This window comes from Mauremys mutica, chromosome 1 (assembly GCF_020497125.1).
Source record: "Mauremys mutica isolate MM-2020 ecotype Southern chromosome 1, ASM2049712v1, whole genome shotgun sequence".
Taxonomy (NCBI): domain Eukaryota; kingdom Metazoa; phylum Chordata; order Testudines; family Geoemydidae; genus Mauremys; species Mauremys mutica.
This window is the reverse complement of record NC_059072.1, coordinates 30963442-30985411: the sequence shown is the minus strand read 5'-3', so window position 1 is coordinate 30985411 and position 21970 is coordinate 30963442. Positions and strand designations below refer to the sequence as shown.

Genomic DNA, 21970 nt, shown 5'->3' with positions numbered 1-21970 from the left:
TTACCAATGTGAGCTGAAGGCTGAATCCTGTAGGAATGAGTCCTTATTGAAGGAGAAAGGGGAGAAATAACTTTGACCCTCATTCTGGAGCCACTGGCTGAATGTGGAAAAATTCACCTATAAAAAAAGGCTCCAAGTGATGATTCTTTAAGAATAAAAATGTCTATGGTTCCAGGCCACTAACATTTTTCTTCTTACCCATCCCCTATTTGTAACTGCTCAGGATAGTTAACATTAGCCTTAAACTTCTGGGGTGGAATTTTCAAAGGTGCTTAGCGTTGGCCTAAGTCTTCTCTTATTGAAGTCAAAATGAGTTTCACCATCGACTGCAGTAAGAGCAGAGGTAGACCAGTTCAAAGCAGTTTTGAAAAGTCAACCCTTAGGTAATGGAACTATGTATACAGTAATAGAGGCTCTAGAGCAAACACTAAACATTTTCAAGACCCAAGATTTGTGGTCAGCTGGAATGGATTTGCTTGCTTGTTTGTGTTTTGTAACCTGGATTGTTCAACGCTTCTCTGGGACAATATTTCGGAAGCCTCAGCCTCATCTGTCAGATTGCCCTTCATAGTTTTTATGCCAAAATTGTTGTTGTGTGCAAAGTTTTGTATTACTGTGTGCAATCTGCAGTCAGGTGTGCAAATCACATAAATATATATCCACCTGATTTGTATGCATGAAAGTAGCATGCAAATCTGAAACTTATGAATGCAAATAAAAATAGAAACCCTGACAATTGTAGGCATGATTTTATAGGCTGCTCTTGAAAATTCAGCCCACTGTGTCTTAGTGCTGTATAAACCAAAAATAGAAAATAAAATGCTACTGAAAGCTGGGTAATTTTCTTGCTCAATTAGCCAGCCTGGTGCAGAAGTTTGTTTTTTTCTGGATTTTTTCACCACAGATGCTTTGGAAAATGATACTGCTGAGCAGTGCTAAAATTAATTTGACTTAGACTGTAACATTTTAAATTATGTTCAAACTAAGAATTTTCTTGTAAGCTTTTAAAATACATACTGTATAGTAGTCAAACCAGGATGCTTCAGGGAAATATACATCCACCGATCTTGCTCCCTGTAATTGTCATAAAAGTAGTTAAACTATTTTTCCACATTTTTGACAGTATATTGCTAAATTAATTTTTTGTTTTGTGCTTAAATATCTGTATACGCAATATCCCTTTAAGGTAAAATCTTGGATATTAATAAGTGTTACTAATGTGACAATAATACTAGATCTGACTAATCTAGCAGTGCTTGCCAGCTGCCTGCATCATGCTGAGTTTGGCTCATTTCAGGTCTATTGGATGAGTCCATGGCACTGTCAGATTCATTATTTTAGCCCAGTATCCATGCTGCAGGCCCTGATCTGGCAAACACCAATGTATATGACTTCTGTGGGACTAACCCCATGCTTAGAAGTTTTGCACGTGTCAATGCCTTCAGGATCAAGGCCTTAGGTTGGATAATGAGTGAGGTTACACAGATGTTGATGACACTACTTGAGGGGAAAGGCTCCTTATAAGGGGTAGGTAGAGACACCCAGTTTGGAATGCTTGATTCCTCCCGGGGGGAAGTGACAGGAAGCAAGGTTACAAAGATCTCTCTGCCTATAACTCTTCTTTACAATATTTTACAGTGTTATTCTAACAGGTAATTTATTGCTAACTGCACAATTACTACTTTATATTTGGTGACACGTTTATTATTGAGTTTCAGAGAAAAAGTCATGTTAATTCTAAAAGTGCTTAGTATAGGATTACGCTAGGAAAAAGTTTGAATCAAAAGAAGTAGATATGTATGTTCTTGGATCAAAATAGACTCTTATTCTCATGTATAAAATCTCCTAGACTCTCCACATGCACATCTCCCCCTTTCCATGCAGAACCAGGGTTCAGCTGCCAGGGAACAGGTGGACCATGGGAGCTAGAGGCAGCATGGATGGTCCTAGTCAACCACAGATCCAATAGTTTGGGGTAGGAATCTATAGCTTTTCCCCCCATGGGAAGGTATTTCCTTCCTAGAGCCTCCTTTCTTGGGTTTTTAAAGCAGGAGGAGATGATCTGACCCATTACTTACAAAGTAATCTGCAGAAACATGCAATTACCATGAAGACACGTGAGTAAATCTTGAAAATTTTACATCACATATGGGAATAAGTACATATTGCACAGATAGCTGACCATATAATTTGAAGTGCCCGGCCTATTTAACTGAGTACAAAATAAATAGTGTAGTGGTGATTGGAAATCTATTGATAGAATGGGAGTATGACAAAGTCACCCATCTGAAATGTTTAATGGAAAATTCTTGAAGTTGCCATCATGCCTGGGCAAATTTAAACAAATTGAAGGAACGTCTAAGAATTTATTGATTTATTAAAGCATGAAAGTCTTCAGTTAGACACAAGAATTAATATACTGGATCAGAACCAAAGTGCCTCTACTCTAGTCTCCTGTCTGAGAGTGCCCATGACCAGATCCTTCACCCCCCAAAAAGTGCAGTAATCTCACAGTAAGCAGCTGCATGGCAATCTGACCCTCCCCAGGTCTCATCATTAGAGATTGCCTTAAATTCCGAAGCATGAGATTCAATACCCCTTCTAAAATTATAACAACTCTGATAGCCATAGAAATGTTCAATACCGGTTTGATTCTTGTTAAGTTCTTGACCTCAACAACTTCCTGAATCTAATCACACATTGTGTGAAAACAAATTTCCTTTATCAGTTTGGAATATGCCACCTTTTAATGTTATTAAAAGTCCCCTTGTTTGTGTGATATGAGATAGGGAGAACAGAAGTCCCTGATCTGCCTTCTCCAGACCATTCACAATTTTATATACTTTTATCATATCCCATCTTACTCATCTCCTCTCCAAGATAAACAATCCTAGTTTTTTCGCTGTCTCTTCATATGAGAGTTTTTCCCAGGTCCCTGATCATGTTTGTCACCCTTCTCTGAACTCTCTGTGAACTCCCCCAGTTAGTCACTAGCTGTTAAGAATATAGAGGCTATTCGAAAATGTAGGACTCCAAGAGGGCTCAGTGGTGAGCCCCCGGTGGTAAAAATGATTTGATACATAGGAATAATAATTTCTCTTTGAACTTCAGAGGCACAAGTTTAAGAGAAAAATGTGTGGCAAACAGCAGCCTGTTTGGGGCTAGACCTACAAAAGGGACTTAGATTCAGTTTTGAAAGGCCTAATGCATAGGCATCCTGAAGCCTAGGGGATTCCACAGCCCTGAGTAAAGCACCCAGGCTCTCTATAGAATGCATGGGGAGAGTTAAGTACCTAAGAATAGGATTCACAAAAACCAACAAGCTGCATGGGGAGTAGCCTAATGCTAAGGAAAGGCATCCCAGGTAAGCACTCTAAGCACTGAACTATAACAATATAAGGGGGCCACTGCTGCCATAACCACCTCTTTGTCCTCCTCCAGCTGTGCTTTGTGTGGGGACTTATTCCAAACAGGAATTTACATTACTACAAATATAACTATTCATAATGGCTCAACCCCTCTTCCCAGTGCTCACCCAGCCTTGCCGCTAAGTATAAAGAAAGTGGTAGTGTGGGGGAGTGTCAAAAGGTGTTGTGCCTGCTCTGTTGCATGGTCTACTGGCCAGCATGGCTCTGCTGTGGCCTGCCTCAGTTTCCCCTTCACTTATGGCCCCTTAAGTCCAGATGTTCAAAACATCCCCCTTTCTGTGCTCCAATGTAGTAAGTCCTGCATAGTCTTTCAAAAGAAAACTCAAACTTATGAAGTCTTTGTCCCAGTTTCAGATGGGCCCAGCTCCTCCTCCTTTTTAAAGTTTCATTTCTCTCACTCCAGTCCCAAGGTGGGCACAGCCCCTCCTCTCTTTGAGGGTCTGTCTTCCCCTCAAGGTTCAACCACCCTTCTGTTCCAGTTCCAGGCTAGGGACAGCCCTTCCTCCCTGAGATCCAACTTCCTGACCCTCCCCCATTATCGCCTGCCTGTAGTTTGGTCTTCTTCATGGGTCATCCCTAGTGGTATCTTCTGCCTGCTTACTCAGAGCCCTGCAGGAGCCTTCTTATTCCCTGCAGTGTCTGCAGCTATCTGTCAAAACCTGCAGCTGTCTCCCCTGTTCTAAAGCCCAGGTGCCCTCCATTAAGTCTCATTGGGCAGCAGGTACAGACTAAGGATGGCAAGCAAACCCGCTCCAGAGCTGGTACTTCAGACTCAATGGTAGAAAAGAATCAGTGGTCCTAATGGCCTCACACAACAGGGGGAAATGTCCTGTGCATCCACAGGACTGTGCTTTTTTTAAACCAATCAGATAGTAACTAACTAATGTTGTCATTAGAGAGACAAGGTGGGTGAGGTAATATCTTCTGTTGGACCAACTGCTATTGGTGAGAGAGACAAGCTTTTGAGCTATATAGACTTGAAGAGCTCTGTGTAGCTCGAAGGCTTGTGTTTCTCACCGACAGCAGTTGGTCCAATACAAGATATTACCTCACCCACCTTGTCTCTCTAATATCCTGGGACCAAAATGGCTACAACACTATATATAACATTGTCATTATCAGCTTAACAGAAGGACTTTGATTTCATTTGGATTTGGTGTTGGGAAACTCCTAGCATATTCTTTCACAAGTTCCAATTCCAAGATTTTTTGGGCAGTTGTAATTGGAGGTTAGTTTAACAGCTTTGTCCACAAGTTGGCAGCCATTCTATATCTGTTTCTCTATCATGTTTTTTCTTCTTCCTGCTTCCAAAATCTACAATCCCTTTACCGCTACAGATGGCATCCTTCAGGGACATCTGCAACACAAGACGCGGCAAGTAGGAGAATCCAGTCTGTATATGTATAGTTGTACTTTCTGTACAGCTAGGTGTGTTTGTGAAACTGAGTCCTCAGGGATTGAGAGTGGATAAAAAAGTGGATGGTGTAAATATACTAATCTCTTTGGTTCCTATATAATAACATTTTAAAATTAGAATACCTCTTGAAGAACTGGAGCAATCATAAAAGCTGGTCCCCAAAGGAAAGCTGTATCTATTCCATGAGTCTGGTGATCAGAAGTAAATCTAGGTTTGAAGGAAAGATACCCATTGTTAATTAAAATCTTTTTTTTTTTCTTCAAAGAACTTCAGAAATATTTTGATCCTGTGATATCGCTTATTGCACCAACAGTCTCTGGTTTCCTACTTTAGTGTGTTCCATCAATATCCAGATATCTTTTTCATGACTGATAGCAAGAAGTTTTGGTTTCTCTTTTCCCAGACTTTAGGATCAATAACTTAGACCTCATCCATGCTGGCAATAATATATTGTTAACTGAAACATGATTTAAAACATAGTTCAACACAATTTTCCTGGCCAACATAGTCAAGTCACATCTATTTTACATGTATTAAAGTATACATGAAATCATGTATTTGTTTTTGTACTAGGCTCTTAACTAGTCTAGAATACAGTTTGAGAAAAGTTTATACTCCAGGCAAACCATATTTGAATGTATTACATGCTAACCATGTTTAAGAACAGTATAGCTAAAATAATTCTATTGCCACTGTAAATAATGCCTTAGTATGTAAACAGAAGAAAGTCTTTTGTTATCAAACCTGATTACCTGAGGAGAGAATCTAGAATCTAGATGGCTAACCCAGTACCAATGGCCCTGTGGAGAAGCAGGCTACTCAACTTAGTTCACAGATACACACCATACCTGAACTGCCACCTCCAGGCAAGACCCAGCCTGCTCAGACTGCCCCATTGGTAAGAAACATCCAGCTGTTCATCCTACTCCCTCAGTAAAGTACTAGCAGGGAGCCTAAAGCACCACTTTGGCAGCCACGTGTTTGGGCACCAGACTATTCTGGCCTCCTGTGAAGTACAGGCTTCGGGGGATCAAAAGAGCCACTTGGTTTTCAAAACTTACAAGTGCCAATGAAATTCAGATCTGCCAATCACCTGGGCAGAAGAGCAGCCTGGAGATAATGCATGAAAACATCCCTCACCTCTCATAAGGTGCAAGCATGATATACATTATTTTTAAATCCTTCCTTCCCCATCAAGCTCCAGACTCTCCAACTCCCTCCAAACTGTACCTCACAGAAATATCGATCAGCCTTTGCTGAACAACAACATTCCCCCAGCAGGCACAGAGCTGCTGGGGAGCTCCTCCTGTAGCTATGCTAACTTCAGCATTCCTGAATTCATTGATCTGGATATTCAAGTGGAAGAGAACAGACACAGGTAGATTTTAAGTGGCAGGCTGCAACTTTATTAAAATGTAACATCAGAGAGGGGCACTATTCGCCCATCTGTCATGTTTGATAAATTTTAGAATACCGCATTACTCCTCAGCCAAGAGAAACATCTGTGAATTCTAATACACACCCAGCTGCTTGTGGGACTAACCCTGAATCATTGAAAAAGGGCAACACCAAATGCAGAGGGTACAGCATTCACTAACCCTGACAGAACCTATATGGTTATGGGATGTCTATCATTTTCTCTGCATGCATCAGCTCTACACCATCCCTCCAATAATTTCCTTACCACAAATCCTCTACGTGGGTCATGGACTCCCACTAAAAGGATAAACCAGTTGGGCAACCCAGTGTAGTGGATTAAGCCAATCCACAGCAGGCTAAAGACAGAGCATATCAACCCACCTAATGTTTGGGGCTGGGCCAATGACATTGGAGACCTTCCCAAATTCTGTGAATTCAGTGAGGTTGGCCAAGCAAGCCCTTCAATCATTAGGGCAAAAAGTATTTTCAGCTAATCCGTAGCTAACCATAGCCATGGTTCCACAATGGGTGAGACATCACCTGTGGGGCTCTGCTAGCACACAGTGCACATTTCTGGAATCTATTGTCCTGAAAACAAGATAGAGCATCTACAATGCCATTTTCTACCCTGGACACATGTACTGCACACACACACAAATGTAAAAAAAAGGTGATGCAACACAAATGCCCTCACTAGCCTCGTTACCCATGCCAACTTTGCTGACTGTTGATTTGCTATGTGGACCACTGCTTGGATGTCTAGTTGTCCCTTGGGGACCTCTAATGCCCTTTCTCTCTCCAGACCAGCCATTCACATCTCCCTTACATCATGGATGGAGTTAATGAGCTACATCTGCCATAAAGAATCAGCAGAACTTCTGCAGTTTTATGCAAGTTCTAACACCAGCTGACAGTTTAGGTGAACAGAAGAGCATTACCCCTGTTCAGGGGTGGCTCCAGGCCCCAGCACGCCAAGCGCGTGCTTGGGGCGGCATGCTGCGGGGGGCGCTCTGCCGGTCGCCGGGAGAGCGGCAGGCGGCTCCGGTGGACCTCCCGCAGGCGTGCCTGCAGAGGGTCCGCTGGTCCCGTGGCTCCGGTGGACCTCCCGCAGGCATGCCTGCGGGAGGTCCACCAAAGCCGCAGGACCAGCGGACCGTGGGACCACGGACCCTCCGCAGGCACACCTGCGGGAGGTCCACCGGAGCCGCCTGCCACCCTCCCGGTGACCGGCAGAGTGCCCCCCACGGCATGCCGCCCTGCTTGGGGCGGCGAAATATCTAGAGCCGCCCTTGCCCCTGTTACATAGACCATGAAACCGACAGAGTAAACAGCAATGGAGACAGTCTTGGGGATCTGATATTTTCCAGTGAATACAAGGCTTCCCTCCTAAACTATTCATTTGCACATGTGATCATGATACTCTAGTGGTTAATCCAGAATCTCTACAGCCTACCATGACCTCATAGCTAAAGGAGCTCTTCCTAAGCTCAAGTGGAAGAGGCCTGTATTTTCAATGTTTACAGTCCCAAGTTCTGTCTCCGGTAATGACTGTGGTGGCTGAATACATACACACAAGGAGCATATTATTGTTGGAAAGTAATGTCTCTTAACTGAAAATCGGGAGCTGATACACTGAGGAGGCTCATATGTCCTTCCAGCAAAGGCTGCAGTGTCTTTCATGGCAAATCCATAAGAATGGCCATACTGGGTCAGCCCAAAGGTTCATCTCGCCCAGTATCCTGTCTTCCGACAGTGGCCAATGCCAGGTGCCCCAGAGGGAATGAACAGAACAGATAATCATCAAGTGATCCATCCTCTGTCACCCATTCCCAGCTTCTAGCCAAGAGGAGATGCCACTATATCCAGGGTGGAAAAGAGAACTACCCTCTCCTTTGAAGATGATGCAGCACACAAAGTCCTATTTCAGAAAAACTGAAGCTTCCCTGAGAGTACATTCAAGTATTATTGGCTTTCTCTGCAAGCCTTTCAATCTACGTTGCCTAAATTAATTGACATTTGTCAAATGGCTGCAGAAACTGACCAGATCTCTGACTGCCAGACACAGAGCTGGTATTACATAATTGATTCTTCATACTGAAGATGTAACACTACTTAATTTTAAACACAGTCCTTTGACAGTAAATATTTTACACATCAATCATCAGACAAAGAATAAAAGTAATTGTCTTAGTTACCTGTAAGACATGGTCTTATTTAGGTCTGGCTGGAAAACAAGAGTTCTATTTTGCAAAATAATTTGAGTTTCATCATTTGTTTTCAATTGGCATCAGAACAAAACCTAGACCTTTTGAATTTTTTGTTAAAAGAAAGAGAAAAAAAGGGGGAAATGGGAGGAACACACATCATAGGCAATAGCCAAGCTGACTAGCTGATTCATATTTAGTCAGGAAGGTAAAAATGAGAGAGAGAAAGAGAGAGACCCCAGAATATCCAATAGCCAGGACGCTCACATGGGATGCAGGAGACTCTAAGTTCCTGCTCCGAATCAGACAGAGCAAAAGTAAAGCATCAATCCCCAGTAACCACTGGGCTATTGGGTACTCCGGGGTCTCACTCTCATTTTGACCTTCCTGACCAAATATGAATCAGCATTTTCTAACAGAAAAATGTTTAATCAAAAAATTCCTGACCAGCTCTAATGGTGTCATCGCCACCTTTGATTTCCTTCAGTTATTTCAAAATGTATACGACATTGCTAAAGTTTCCATACCCTGACTTTATTTGGTTTTATTGCTTAGGAAAGGATTCTCTCAATGGTATCTGTGGCATCATGCCTCTATATGTGCATAGCATATTGTACCTGATCCTGAAGGAGTTCAGTATTGTAGTAATTCCAAAAGAACTGAGCAAAAGAACCATGGCAATTGAAAAACAAAGGGAAATGTACCCAATGTTCTTTTTTTTTTTAAATAGTGCAGAGTTTGGGAGAGTATACTGAGCCAAAGGTTAATGTGCCTGAGGGCTTGCTCCAGGCTCCACCTCATTGGGTGTGTGACAGAAAACTTTCAGTAAGAAACTTTGCTTGATAAAGACATTTATATTCTTACTAAAAATTTACATGCTGCAAGAAGAAGGGATTTAAGAAGGGAATCCATTTACTTTTCTTCCTGCAACAGTCCCACTACCTCAGACATATATGAAATAACAAGCTATCATTTGATTTTTTTTAACAGTGTGTTTATAAAGATGATTCCTTCAACAGACTGAAAACAAACAACACAGGTTGTGTGTTTAGGGCTTTTCAGAGTGTCTGTCAGGAGATCATCATACACCAGGATACACCACAGCTGATCTTGCAACCAGGAGCATAAATCAGGCACGCAAATGAACTCATTCGTGTTGAAAATGTAGGCCCTTCTACTCATGCCCCAATCTACTGTGTTTCCCATAGTCTATGAAAGCTAGTTAGCCTATACACATTTCCCACTGTTTGATGTTGTCCCACTTTTCCTTTTTTTTAAGCTATTAACTGAGGCTTGAATCTTGACATGCTCACACTGTGTAGTCTTTAAAGCTGTTTGTCATAGACCATCACTTCAAGTCCTTTTCTAAATGTTGAGCTACTGAATTCTTTTTAAAAAAACAGGAGTACTTGTGGCACCTTAAAGACTAACAAATTTATTTAAGCATGAGCTTTCGTGAGCTACAGCTCACTTCTTCGGATGCATAGAATGGAACACACAGACAGGGGATATTTATACATACAGAGAACATGAAAAGGTGGAAGTATGCATACCAACAGGCAGAGTCTAATCAATTGAGATGAGCTATCGTTAGCAGGAGGAAAAAAACTTTTTTGAAGTTTTTTTGGCCAAACCGGACAGTCTCTACGCAAACCGCACACCATACAACATAAACACTAACCCAGGAACCTATCCTTGCAACAAAGCCCGATGCCAGCTCTGTCCACATATCCATTCAAGTGACACCATCATAGGACCTAATCACATCAGACACGCCATCAGGGGCTCATACACCTGCACATCTACCAACGTGATATATGCCATCATGTGCCAGCAATGCCCCTCTGCCAGGTACATTGGCCAAACCGGACAGTCTCTACGCAAAAGAATAAATGGACACAAATCTGACATCAGGAATCATAACATTCAAAAACCAGTGGGAGAACACTTCAACCTCTCTAACCACTCAGTGACAGACTTGAAGGTGGCAATTTTGCAACAAAAAAACTTCGAAAACAGACTCCAAAGAGAAACTGCTGAACTTGAATTAATATGCAAACTAGATACTATTAACTGTGGGTTAAACAAAGACTGGGAATGGTTGGGTCATTACACCAATTGAATCTATTTCCCTATGTTAAGTTCTCCTCACACCTTCTATGGGCCATCTTAATTATCACTTCAAAAAGTTTTTTTCCTCCTGCTAACGATAGCTCATCTCAATTGATTAGACTCTGCCTGTTGGTATGCATACTTCCACCTTTTCATGTTCTCTGTATGTATAAATATCCCCTGTCTGTGTGTTCCATTCTATGCATCCGAAGAAGTGAGCTGTAGCTCACGAAAGCTCATGCTTAAATAAATTTGTTAGTCTTTAAGGTGCCACAAGTACTCCTGTTTTTTTTGCGGATACAGACTAACACGGCTGCTACTCTGAAAACTGAATTCTTTTATTATTTCATTGCCTCAGTGTGAGGCACGAAAACACAAAGCAGAATCCAACAGGCCACAGTTGTTATATATTATTGTTGGGAGGATAGCTTTTAAAACACATCTTTCACGGTAAGTCTTTGTGAACTAATAAGATGCTAAAAGAAAACATATGCTTTCAGTTTTCTCTTCTATAAAGAAGAAAAAGACTAAGTAAAATTCTACAATATTACCCTTAATGATTCTATTTAATTTCTCAAGAAATATCAGATCAAATCCATAGAATATTTTTGTGCTACAAACATCTAAGTAACTTTAGTTACTGGATTAGTTCCACTGAAGCAAGGAGACTGCTTTCAAAAGCAAGCACTATGCCCAGTAATAAGTGACTGCAGGATCTGGCCCTGAACTATTGATACCATAAGTGCGGAATAGATAGGACTACAAACTTCACAGCACTGAAGACTATATGAGGAATTATTTTATTAATGGGTATTAAACCACTGCTACTTACCCTTGGTATGAATACCCAAAAAGCCCTAATGGTTAAAAGTATGGACATAAACACTGTTAAGCAGAAATATTAAAAATAAATATTTGAAACATCATACGACCCATTCTATTAAACAAACACCTGGAAACTTTTCTCAATTGTTATTTATTTAAGTGGGGGGGGGGGGAGGGAATATTGCTTTTAAAGTAAAATCCATGTTAAATGTTACATGAACTATGCAGAATATTTTTACTGTTTTATTGTAAACTGCTCTTGTTAAGGCAGAGGGAAACAATTTTATCATTATTACTATTATCAAAATAAATAATTGTTACACTGGATCTGCAATAAATATGACTAAAATATCAGATAGGAAAGAGACTGATAGCTTACTCATGCATTAATCCTCGTACCACTGTGTTTCCATGGACATGAGAATCAAAGAATAAGGTGTACAAATAAGGCAACAGCGTGTATCTAATCAGCAGTGTAGACCGAGATATCTCAGCAAATTCTGCTCCAAACACTGCAGGGTCTTGCTCCTGCCAAAGAGAAAGTAATTTATTTTGTATTTAAGTTTACAAATATACAATTATTATACAGGAAGTAGCCTGTCATGGTTTAAGGAAAGCGTCTATTGGCTTGAACAGTCTACAGCTGAATGCTTAGCGTAAAAAAAATTCAAAACTAACAGAATAGACAACAACAACAATCCAGTCTTACACTGATTTAGAACCTTTTATTCCTAAATATATCAGTGAACATCGTAAGACAGGGACTTGATCCTTAGCGGTGTTGAGCACCCCCAATTGCCCTTAAGGTCACTAAAGTCATTGAGAGTTGTGGATTTTTAGCTCCTCTCAGGATCAGACTCTGTATATTTAGAAATCATTTCACCACTGAAATGCAGCTACCTCTGGGGTAGAATGTGTAAGATAAGTGGAAAATGGATACTCAATATGCTGCCAAACAGAGGGAAGAGGGAAATTCTTTTGGCCAAGACCATAGAGACAAACCTGTATGAAAAGTGCCATTTGATTTTATGGCCTTTGGGTGAAATTGTGGCCCCACTGAAGTCAGTAGAAAAACTCCCATTGAATTCAATGGGCCAGGATTTCATCCTTATTTTTGAGAGGTCTCAACTTGGTTTATTACTCTGCACCTACAATTTTTGGATGCAAATAAATGCAAACCAAGTATTTTTGGGGCACAGTTAATTGAATCTAGACATCTACCTACCTGATTTCAAATACAACTTGATTAATAGATTCTAGGGCTGGAAGGGACCTCGAGAGGTCATCAAGTCCAGTCCCCTGCCCTCATGGCAGGACCAAATACTGTCTAGACCATCCCAGATAGACATTTATCTAACCTACTCTTAAATATCTCCGGAGATGGAGATTCCACAACCTTAGGCAGTTTATTCCAGTGTTTAACCACCCTGACAGTTAGGAACTTTTTCCTAATGTCCAACCTAAACCTCCCTTGCTGCAGTTTAAGCCCATTGCTTCTTGTTCTATCCTTAGAGGCTAAGATGAACAAGTTTTTTCCCTCCTCCTTATGAAACCCTTTTAGATACCTGAAAACTGCTATCATGTCCCCTCTCAGTCTTCTCTTTTCCAAATTAAACAAACCCAATTCTTTCAGCCTTCCTTCATAGGTCATGTTCTCTAGACCTTTAATCATTCTTGTTGCTCTTCTCTGGACCCTCTCCAATTTCTCCACATCTTTCTTGAAATGCGGTGCCCAGAACTGGACACAATACTCCAGTTGAGGCCTAACCAGCGCAGAGTAGAGCAGAAGAATGACTTCTCATGTCTTGCTCACAACACACGTGTTAATGCATCCCAGACTCACATTTGCTTTTTTGCAACAGCATCACACCGTTGACTCATTTAGCTTGTAATCCACTATAACCTCTAGATCCCTTTCTGCTGTACTCCTTCCTAGACAGTCTCTTCCCATTCTGTATGTGTGAAACTGATTGTTCCTTCCTAAGTGGAGCACTTTGCATTTGTCTTTATTAAACTTCATCCTGTTTACCTCAGACCATTTCTCCAATTTGTCCAGATCATTTTGAATTATGACCCTATCCTCCAAAGCAGTTGCAATCCCTCCCAGTTTGGTATCATCTGCAAACTTAATAGCTTGATAGTTATGTCAGAATGACATCAATTATGCTTACAAATATTTGTGCATATAATTCTGAGGGCACAATAGGGTAGGCCATTTCTAAAAGCCAGGTTCTGATTTGAAAGCAGTGCAGGAAATTTAGCTACACATTTTCCAGAAAAAGTAATGGAAAATGTGTTGTTAAGTCCCGTGCCTTGCTTTGCTCATTCCTAAAATCTATACCCAGCAGACAGCACTTCTGCTTTTAAGGTTTTGTCACAAAGACCCTCACTAGAAACTGTATGGCCTCCTTAAAAAGAGAAAGAGCAGATTAAACATTTTTATCCACATTCACTGGATATTGTTGACCTGTTGTATTCAGTGGATTCACTCTGCTATTTACTGAAGTTCATAGAAACTATGGACTGAGGTCATGAAAAGGAGTCGTAAGACTCCATATCTGTTTAAATTTTCTCCCTAAATGAGTCAATTTCTCTATAAAATACTGCATCATGAATTCCTGGATTAATGAAACACAAAAGGAACAGAAATAATAAAACTTTGCTTTTATATTTTCTAGTGTTTTTCAGGCAAGAATATTATTAAGTCATGCAACATCCCTGTGAGTCAGACAGACCAGATGCTTAAGATCAAATTTTAATATTACACTTAATATTAATTAACTCAATATTTAAGTTATTTTTACCCTCTCTTATACATACATCTGCATTAGTCAATAACCATGTTTCCTGCTGGTTTCTAAGCTCTGGAACGCCAGCTACTTTTTAATAGTGGTATATTTTTACCACTTGGACAGCCCTACTGTACAAATATTGTCTAGACACTGTAAAAATAGTCAGCCTCTAAGTCACTCAATGCTCCCTGCAAATGATACTTTTACAAAAAATGAACAGAACTGTTCTATGATTTTTAACAGTACAAGAAAAATTAATTCTAGTTGCTCAATTCACTTTTTCTTGAATTGGCATGTAGTAATTTGAGGGGTGGAACATAATGTGGGCCTTATTCTGCTGCCCTTACTAATGCCTTATTCCTCAAATGGATCCATCAACATAAGGATGATGGAATTCAGCCCTTGACCTACTTATTTATGAGTTGATAAGCAACGGCCTTCATGAAGAATGCACTCATGTAGCCATATGTTTATATTTCCATTGTATGCACTCACGTTTGACATGCAAATTAACTACCAACCTGTATATAGACTACAAATATACTCTCATGTAGGTCAAACACAATTTTACATTTTCATGCACACATGGGTGCATACATGAGTGCAAATCAGATAACTATAAATCTAACTACAGTGGACACCACTACACAGAGACTATTTACCCACAGTAGTATCTGAAAAAACAGACATTTCCTATTCTAATTATAGGGAAATACTTTGATATTTCCAATGCCATTGGATAGTAAATGTGGGGGCAAGTCTTGACTTCTTAATAGCAACCATTGTGCCTGTTTGCATGTACAATTGCCCAATTTTTAAAGGCACATACCCATTTGTGCAGGCAAATGTGAATTCTTGTGGTGCAACTGTTACACCAGCCTTTAAAAATCTGGCCTTGCAGCAAAATGAAGGTTAACGGTCACAACATTAACTCCATCTTTGCACATTTCATCTTACAAAAGTAAAAACAGCCTCTTGTAATAGCAGAATCATTCTTTCATTCATTGTTACAGCACAGTGGAGAAATATAATGTATATCCAAAGACCAGAGGACCTTCAACCTTTCAGCAGCTAGAAACAACATGACATTTCTTTCTAGCTGAGATAAGAGCTAGAATGAGTATATGGATACAGAGTTAGACCCGATAATGCACTTTTTCAGTTATGAATTCAGTTCAGTTGCTTTTTTTCAGATTTCAATTCTTCTAGGCTGAGTAACTGTTGTTTCTACTGCTACCTGTCCTTGAAGTTTCTAATGTATAAGAAATATAATTTGTCCAAAATTTCTAACTATGATATATGTCTGAGGCTTAATTTAAGATGATGCAGGCTGTACCCTGTCTGCCCCTTCCTGTAATGTATGTTAAAAGGTGAACATAAAAGCATTTAAAAAACATTCTAAGCAAGTAAAAGGATATGTTATATGTTCCTATTTTAAAATTACAACCAAACAATAATTTGTGGGCAGGAGATAATTGCAAATCTGTTCCTCCTTCAGTTGCCTCAAATAATTGTTTCCCTACAATATTGTTAACGTCATTAACACCTAAAAGAGAATAGGAAACAAAAACTAGGGTGTTGATAGATTAATGATGGAGGAACTGATTTTTATCTACATTTTTGTAATTGTAAACTGTGCACAAATTTATTTCTATGCAGCTTTGGGATATTAGACACTTTTTCTTAAGTTTCCATCCATTTTTAAACTATGGGAATGCATAACAATCACTTCCGTGCATGACATCTGATATCACTGCCCCATCTAAAAGATTTCTGTTCACCCAACAAGGGTTTACCCACAGAAACGCAGAATGATTTCTGAGAATACAATTTAAATATTAAAATGATAAATATGAAAATCAAGGGCTGCAGCATTTAGTAGTTTGCTTTCTTACCGTCTGGCCCTCTCCATTATGATTTCTGGAGAAAGGATAAAATGAACCAAGTTGCATCCATCGTAAGCAGAGTTCGTAAGTTGTATCAAGGAGAAACCCACAGATATCAGCACCAATCTGAAGAAACATAATAATTAAATAAGTGCTCATGAGTGTGAGTAAGTGTCGCACAATCAGGCCCTAAATCAATAAGTTGCAGTGAAACCTGTTAATAAAGGTCAACGAAAGGACAGCTATTTTTCTGGTGATTTTATTAGGTGGTCCCACAATACAGTGTGATGAACATGGAAAAAAATTTGCAGTAACTGAGAATGTTAATATAGATTTGACTATATTTTAATAATTGTATTATTTCTTCAACTCAGCTTGCAAAATTAGAAATATATTTTGAAATATGAATGATGAAACATATATCAGGAATGAAATCTATTTTTCCTGGTGTAATGCTGACAGATCCTGGTCGTTAGCGGGCGGGATTGAACCTGGGACCTCTGGAGCTTAGTGCATGAGCTTCTACCGCATGAGCTAAAAGCCAAGTAGCTGTTAGCTAAGGCTGTAGAGCAGACTCCATCTCTCTCTCTCTAAGTGGTTTTGATGCCACTAGATGGGATAGAAGGTGTGTGGGTTACACTGGCACATCGCACAATTGTTTAATGAGAGAATCTTTGACTCTTCTTGAATTAGAAAAAATTGACAAAATTAAATTTAATCAGCAAATGAAATGCCATATCAAGCATTTCATTTAAGCAAACATTCAGATTCATTTCAAATGATATTACGTATGAAACAGTGATAGCCTTTAGGCAGACTTACATATGGAATCCCAAAGAGATTAAATTCCAACATTCCAATTATTGACATGTGCATATCTTTCCAGCGTGAAAAGTTGTCACCTAGCCAGTGACCTGCATACTTCCCACTTCCGACAAATGTAGAACGACTCAGAACAAATGCTCGCTTTCCGGTGGCCTTCTGAACAGCACTGGGAAAAAGTACATCAACATCAATGAAGAAAACCCAACTCAAGAAGTTTTCACATTATAGGCTTGATTCTGAAGTCCTCATATAGGCAAAATTTTGGTTAAGGGAAGTGTTATATCTATATAACAACTGTTATTGTGGTCCATTATGTTCTCGAGTCATGTAAAATACAGAAATCAGTACTGCATCCTTGTAAAGAAAAACGACAACCATAAATTGGTAAGAATGTATGTCATGATTGTCGTGGAATCCATGACTTTTGGGGTCGTGTACTCATTCAGGTTCCTCATGAATCCGAATGTATGTGAATAAGAACATAGGAATTTCTCACTATTTGTATTTATGTTCTTCTGAGGCTTGGTTTTCCCTCAGAGAGACATTTATGAAGTTGAAATAAAACTAGAGCAGGCCTTTGTGGAATTTCCACAATCCAGAAACTGAAACATACTATGAGAAGATCAGATCTCTCAATAGTTTGATACTCCAAAAGCCAGGGCTGGCTCCAGCTTTTTTGCCGCCCCAAGCGGCAAAGAGAGAACAAAAAAAAGAAGAAAAAAAGAAAAGCCCGATTAAGCAGATCGATTGAGCTGCCGCCTAAGTGCTGCCAAAGAGGAAGCGAGGCACTGAAGGACCCACCTCCGAATTGCCACCGCGGACCCGGACATGCCGCCCCAACAACGGACGAATGTGCTGCCCCTTTCTATTGGCCGCCCCAGGCACCTGCTTCCTTCGCTGGTGCCTGGAGCTGGCCCTGCCAAAAGCTTCCAAAATTATTAAAAGCCCATGATAAACATACACACACAAATACAAGGAAACATGTACAAATATTAGAACTTGTGCCATCCCTACTTACATTCATGTTTTGTTTTAGTTTAAGATGTCCATGTGGTTTGGAAATGTTGTGCAAATAAGTTATCAAGTTAGTTGTGGGTGAGAGACTGAGTGAGAATGGGACAATGGTTAAATAAGCAGGTAAAGTGAGTTAGACTCATAGACTTTAAGGTCAGAAGGGACCATTGTGATCATCTATTCTGACCTGCACATCGCAAGTCACAGAACCTCACCCACTCCTGTAATAGACCCCTAACCTCTGGCTGAGTTACTGAAATCCTCAAATCATAGTTTAAGGACTTAAAGTTACAGAGAATTCAGCATTTACCAAGTTTAAACCTGGAAGTGACCTGTTCCCCATTCTGCAGAGGAAGGTGAACCCTCCCCCCACCCCAGGATCTCTGCCAATCTGATATGGGGGGAAATTCCTTCCCAACCCAAGATATGGTGATCAGTTAGCCCCTGAGCATGTCCACAGCAGTTGAGTGTGAGTGGGTGTTGGATCAAGTATCAAGTGGAGTGCCCCAAAGGTCAGTCCTGGGGCCACTTTTGTTCAATATCTTCATTAATGATCTGGAGGATGGCGTGGATTCCATCCTCAGCAAGTTTGCAGATGACACTAAACTGGGAGGAGTAGTAGATATGCTGGAGGGTAGGCATCGGATACAGAGGGACCTAAACAAATTAGAAGATTGAGCCAAAAAAAATTTGATGAGGTTCAACAAGGACAAGTGCAGAGTCCTGCACTTAAAACGGAAGAATCCCATGCACTGTTACAGACTAGGGACCGAGTAACTAGGCAGCAGTTCTGCAGAAAAGGACCTAGGGGTTACAGTGGACAAGAAGCTGGATATGAGTCAACAGTGTGCCCTTGTTGCCAAGAAGGCTAACAGCATTTTGGGCTGTATAAGTAGGAGCATTGCCAGCAGATTGAGGGACATGATCATTCCCCTCTATTCGGCATTGGTGAGGCCTCATCTGAAATACTGTGTCCGGTTTTGGGCCCCACACTACAAGAAGGATGTGGAAAAATTGGAAAGAGTCCAGCTGAGGGAAACAAAAATTATTAGGGGGCTGGAGCACATGACCTATGAGGAGAGGCTCAGGGAACTGGGATTGTTTAGTCTGTAGACGAGAAGAATGAGGTGAGATGTGATAGCTGCTTTCAACTACCTGAAAGGGGATTCCAAAGAGGATGGATCTAGACTGTTCTCAGTGGTACCAGATGACAGAACAAAGAGTAATGGTTTCAAGTTAGAGTGGGGGAGGTTTAGATTGGATAGTAGGAAAAACTTTCACTAGGAGGGTGATGAACCACTGGAATGGGTTACCTAGGGAGGTGGTAGAATCTCCTTCCTTAGAGGTTTTTAAGGTCAGGCTTGACAAAGCCCTGGCTGGGATGATTTAGTTGGGAATTGGTCCTGCTTTGAGCAGGGGGTTGGACTAGATGACTTCCTGAGGTCCCTTCCAATCTTGATATTCTATGATTCTATGATGAAAGTCCAGGTGAAGAGTTTTCCAAATTTTACTCATAGAACAAACCATAGGACTGCACAGAAGGCTAATAGAGTGAGGGACTTGGCAATAACACTGTCGGAGAAAGAACCAGACTAGTGAACTCACCATGAAAACTCTGGTCTATGAGGACTTGACAGGGCACTACATAAAGGAAAGATGGTAGCTGCAAAGCAACTCCTAAACTTTCAGAGAGTACTCTTTTGGGGACCTGGAAAGAGGAGGGAAATGAAAAATCTGGATGAACATAGAGATTTACATAATGGGAAAGAAGGGACAGCAGTGGTTAAGTACCCAAAATATGAGGTGTCCCCAAAATATTTCATAAAGTTTCAAAGTTACAGAACATTTCAAAAGTAGGGCAAAATTCTCTTCTCAGCTCTAATATCTGCTGTCCTTACACGTTAAGAACTCCTACTGAGATCAAAATATATCTGCAATAGGAAGAGAAAAGAGTGAAAAAGAGAAATATTATGTGGCTCTCAGAGGAGAAATGTTGCCATAGTTTGTTTACTGCAGAATATGCCTCTGTCTTTTCATTATATTTACGGTGACTTCTGATGTTATCAAGATTCCTCCCCAAATTACCATGTCTAATCTATAGCCTTGACAATAAACTCTAATACACCTCTACCCCAATATAATGCTGTCCTCAGGAGCCAAAAAATCTTACTGTGTTATAGGTGAAACCGCGTTATATCGAACTTGCTTTGATTCGCCAGAGTGTGCAGCCTCGCCCCACCCCCTGGAGTACTGCTTTACCACGTTATATCCGAATTCGTATTATTTCGGATCGCATTATATCGGGGTAGAGGTGTATCTATATTCATATTGCTATTAGTAAGTTTGACACCCCTCTACATTTATATGGTTATCCAGTCTCATGTCTTTTCCCATAAAATTCACTGTATAAAAATAATTGTACTACTTTGCTTTTAATATAGGAATTTGTTTATATGATAAAGAATTGCTTTGATGGCAAGTACAAAGCAAAATGGAAGTAAAGAACAAGCACCAAATCAAACAATGAAAGAAATCTTGAGTTATTCTAAACAACTTTCTTTCACTGTTTCCCCGTTTCCTGTCCTGGTACAACACTGATTTTTCATGATAGATTTATTTACGTGATGATGTTTTCATTTGCACTTCAAAAATATGTAATTTCATTGTGTAAGTGAACAGTCGAAGAATTGGGACATTATTGCTTACTGAGAAAGAACACATACTGTGAAGTGCCTAGTTACAGAGATAAAATATTTTAGTGTTTTCTTAAATAGTTTTTGTATGTGAGTTACATGACTCACCAGTTATTTAATATTACATGTAATTTTGTTTGGCAGCATTTACAGAATTAATTATTTTCAAAGAAGCCTAAAAAAGTTAGAAACCCAAATTCTATTCAATTTCACTTAGATTTGGGCACCTAACTCCTTAGGCTCCCTTGAAAACTGCAGCCTAGATTATTAATACTTTTGTGTATTATCCTCATCACTTTCCCTTATTAATGAGATTTGCACAAAAGCACTGGCACACGTTTATATAAGTGATCTAAGTATTTTACTGTACTGGCTCTTTAACTGGCACAGATTTTTCAAAATGTGTTATGTTGATATTTCTAAAACAAACTGATTGGTTTTCATACAAATAAACAAAGCTTATGGGCTAACCACTGCAAGGTATGTAATGCCTGAAACGTAATGCAATCGGTATGATTCTGTTGTTCAAGGGGACCAGCTGGTGGAGTGGCCACATAAAACAAGACTCCAGGTCTCTTTTAGAAGTAACATCCTGGAGCATTACTGGCAAAGAAATCAGCCTTCCCTAAACCTCAGCATAGGTCTCCTCAGATACGCCAGCTTTATGTGTGGGGCAACTTACTGGCCCACACTTGCAACACAGTGCTGAGTAGTAGTCATGGGTGGAAAACAAACTAGAGCTGGGTGAATAGTTTGTAACAAACAATCTAACAAGTTTTACCACTTTGTGAGTCATCACAGAACCAAATCTGATTTTCTCAAATACATTTGTTTGAAGTTATTCACAGAACAACATCTGTGGATAATTCTTGGCCTGTAAATTGTGAGAGAGCTGATTGTTGCAAGTATTCAGTATTCAAAAGTCATCCTATTTGACTGGAAACAGATCACATGACAGGTTTCTGTTACCTGATTGGATTTCTTAGAATCAGATTATAGATACAAATACTCACGATTATTATTTTGTAATTCAATTTCTGCAAATATTCTGCAATATATGCAGTTTTGATAAACATTCCTGCCAGTAACATCATTTACTAGATGATTATTTGTGGAAAGTGAATGCAAAAGGGGCATGAACACAGCCATGGAAGAAATTTGTTTTAAAAAAAAATCCAGATGAAGATCCATGGAATATTGTTTGCTGTATTTGCCTCGTTCTACTGCAAACCCTGCTTCTGTTTTTAGATGCATTGTGAGCTACTTTGTATTTTGAAAACAATTTTTCTGTCTTCAAGAATTCTGTGTGTTTGGCTGAACAAAGTGTTTGTATTTCTCATGAACAGCGCTATTCT

At 40.0% G+C, this 21970-nt stretch overlaps 1 protein-coding gene across 1 annotated transcript in view; it reads right to left on the bottom strand.

Annotated features, from left to right (window-relative positions):
* LOC123349877 (maltase-glucoamylase, intestinal-like) overlaps window positions 1–21970 on the bottom strand; it is an 88973-nt gene that overhangs the window by 13710 nt on the left and 53293 nt on the right. Inside the window, exons 12-16 of the mRNA XM_044988147.1 lie at window positions 16906–17074; window positions 16093–16209; window positions 11785–11933; window positions 4968–5052; window positions 1018–1074 (exon numbers count right to left, since the gene is read on the bottom strand). Of these exons, the coding sequence (XP_044844082.1) occupies window positions 1018–1074; window positions 4968–5052; window positions 11785–11933; window positions 16093–16209; window positions 16906–17074 (577 nt within the window). The remainder of the gene's footprint in view (window positions 1–1017; window positions 1075–4967; window positions 5053–11784; window positions 11934–16092; window positions 16210–16905; window positions 17075–21970) is intronic.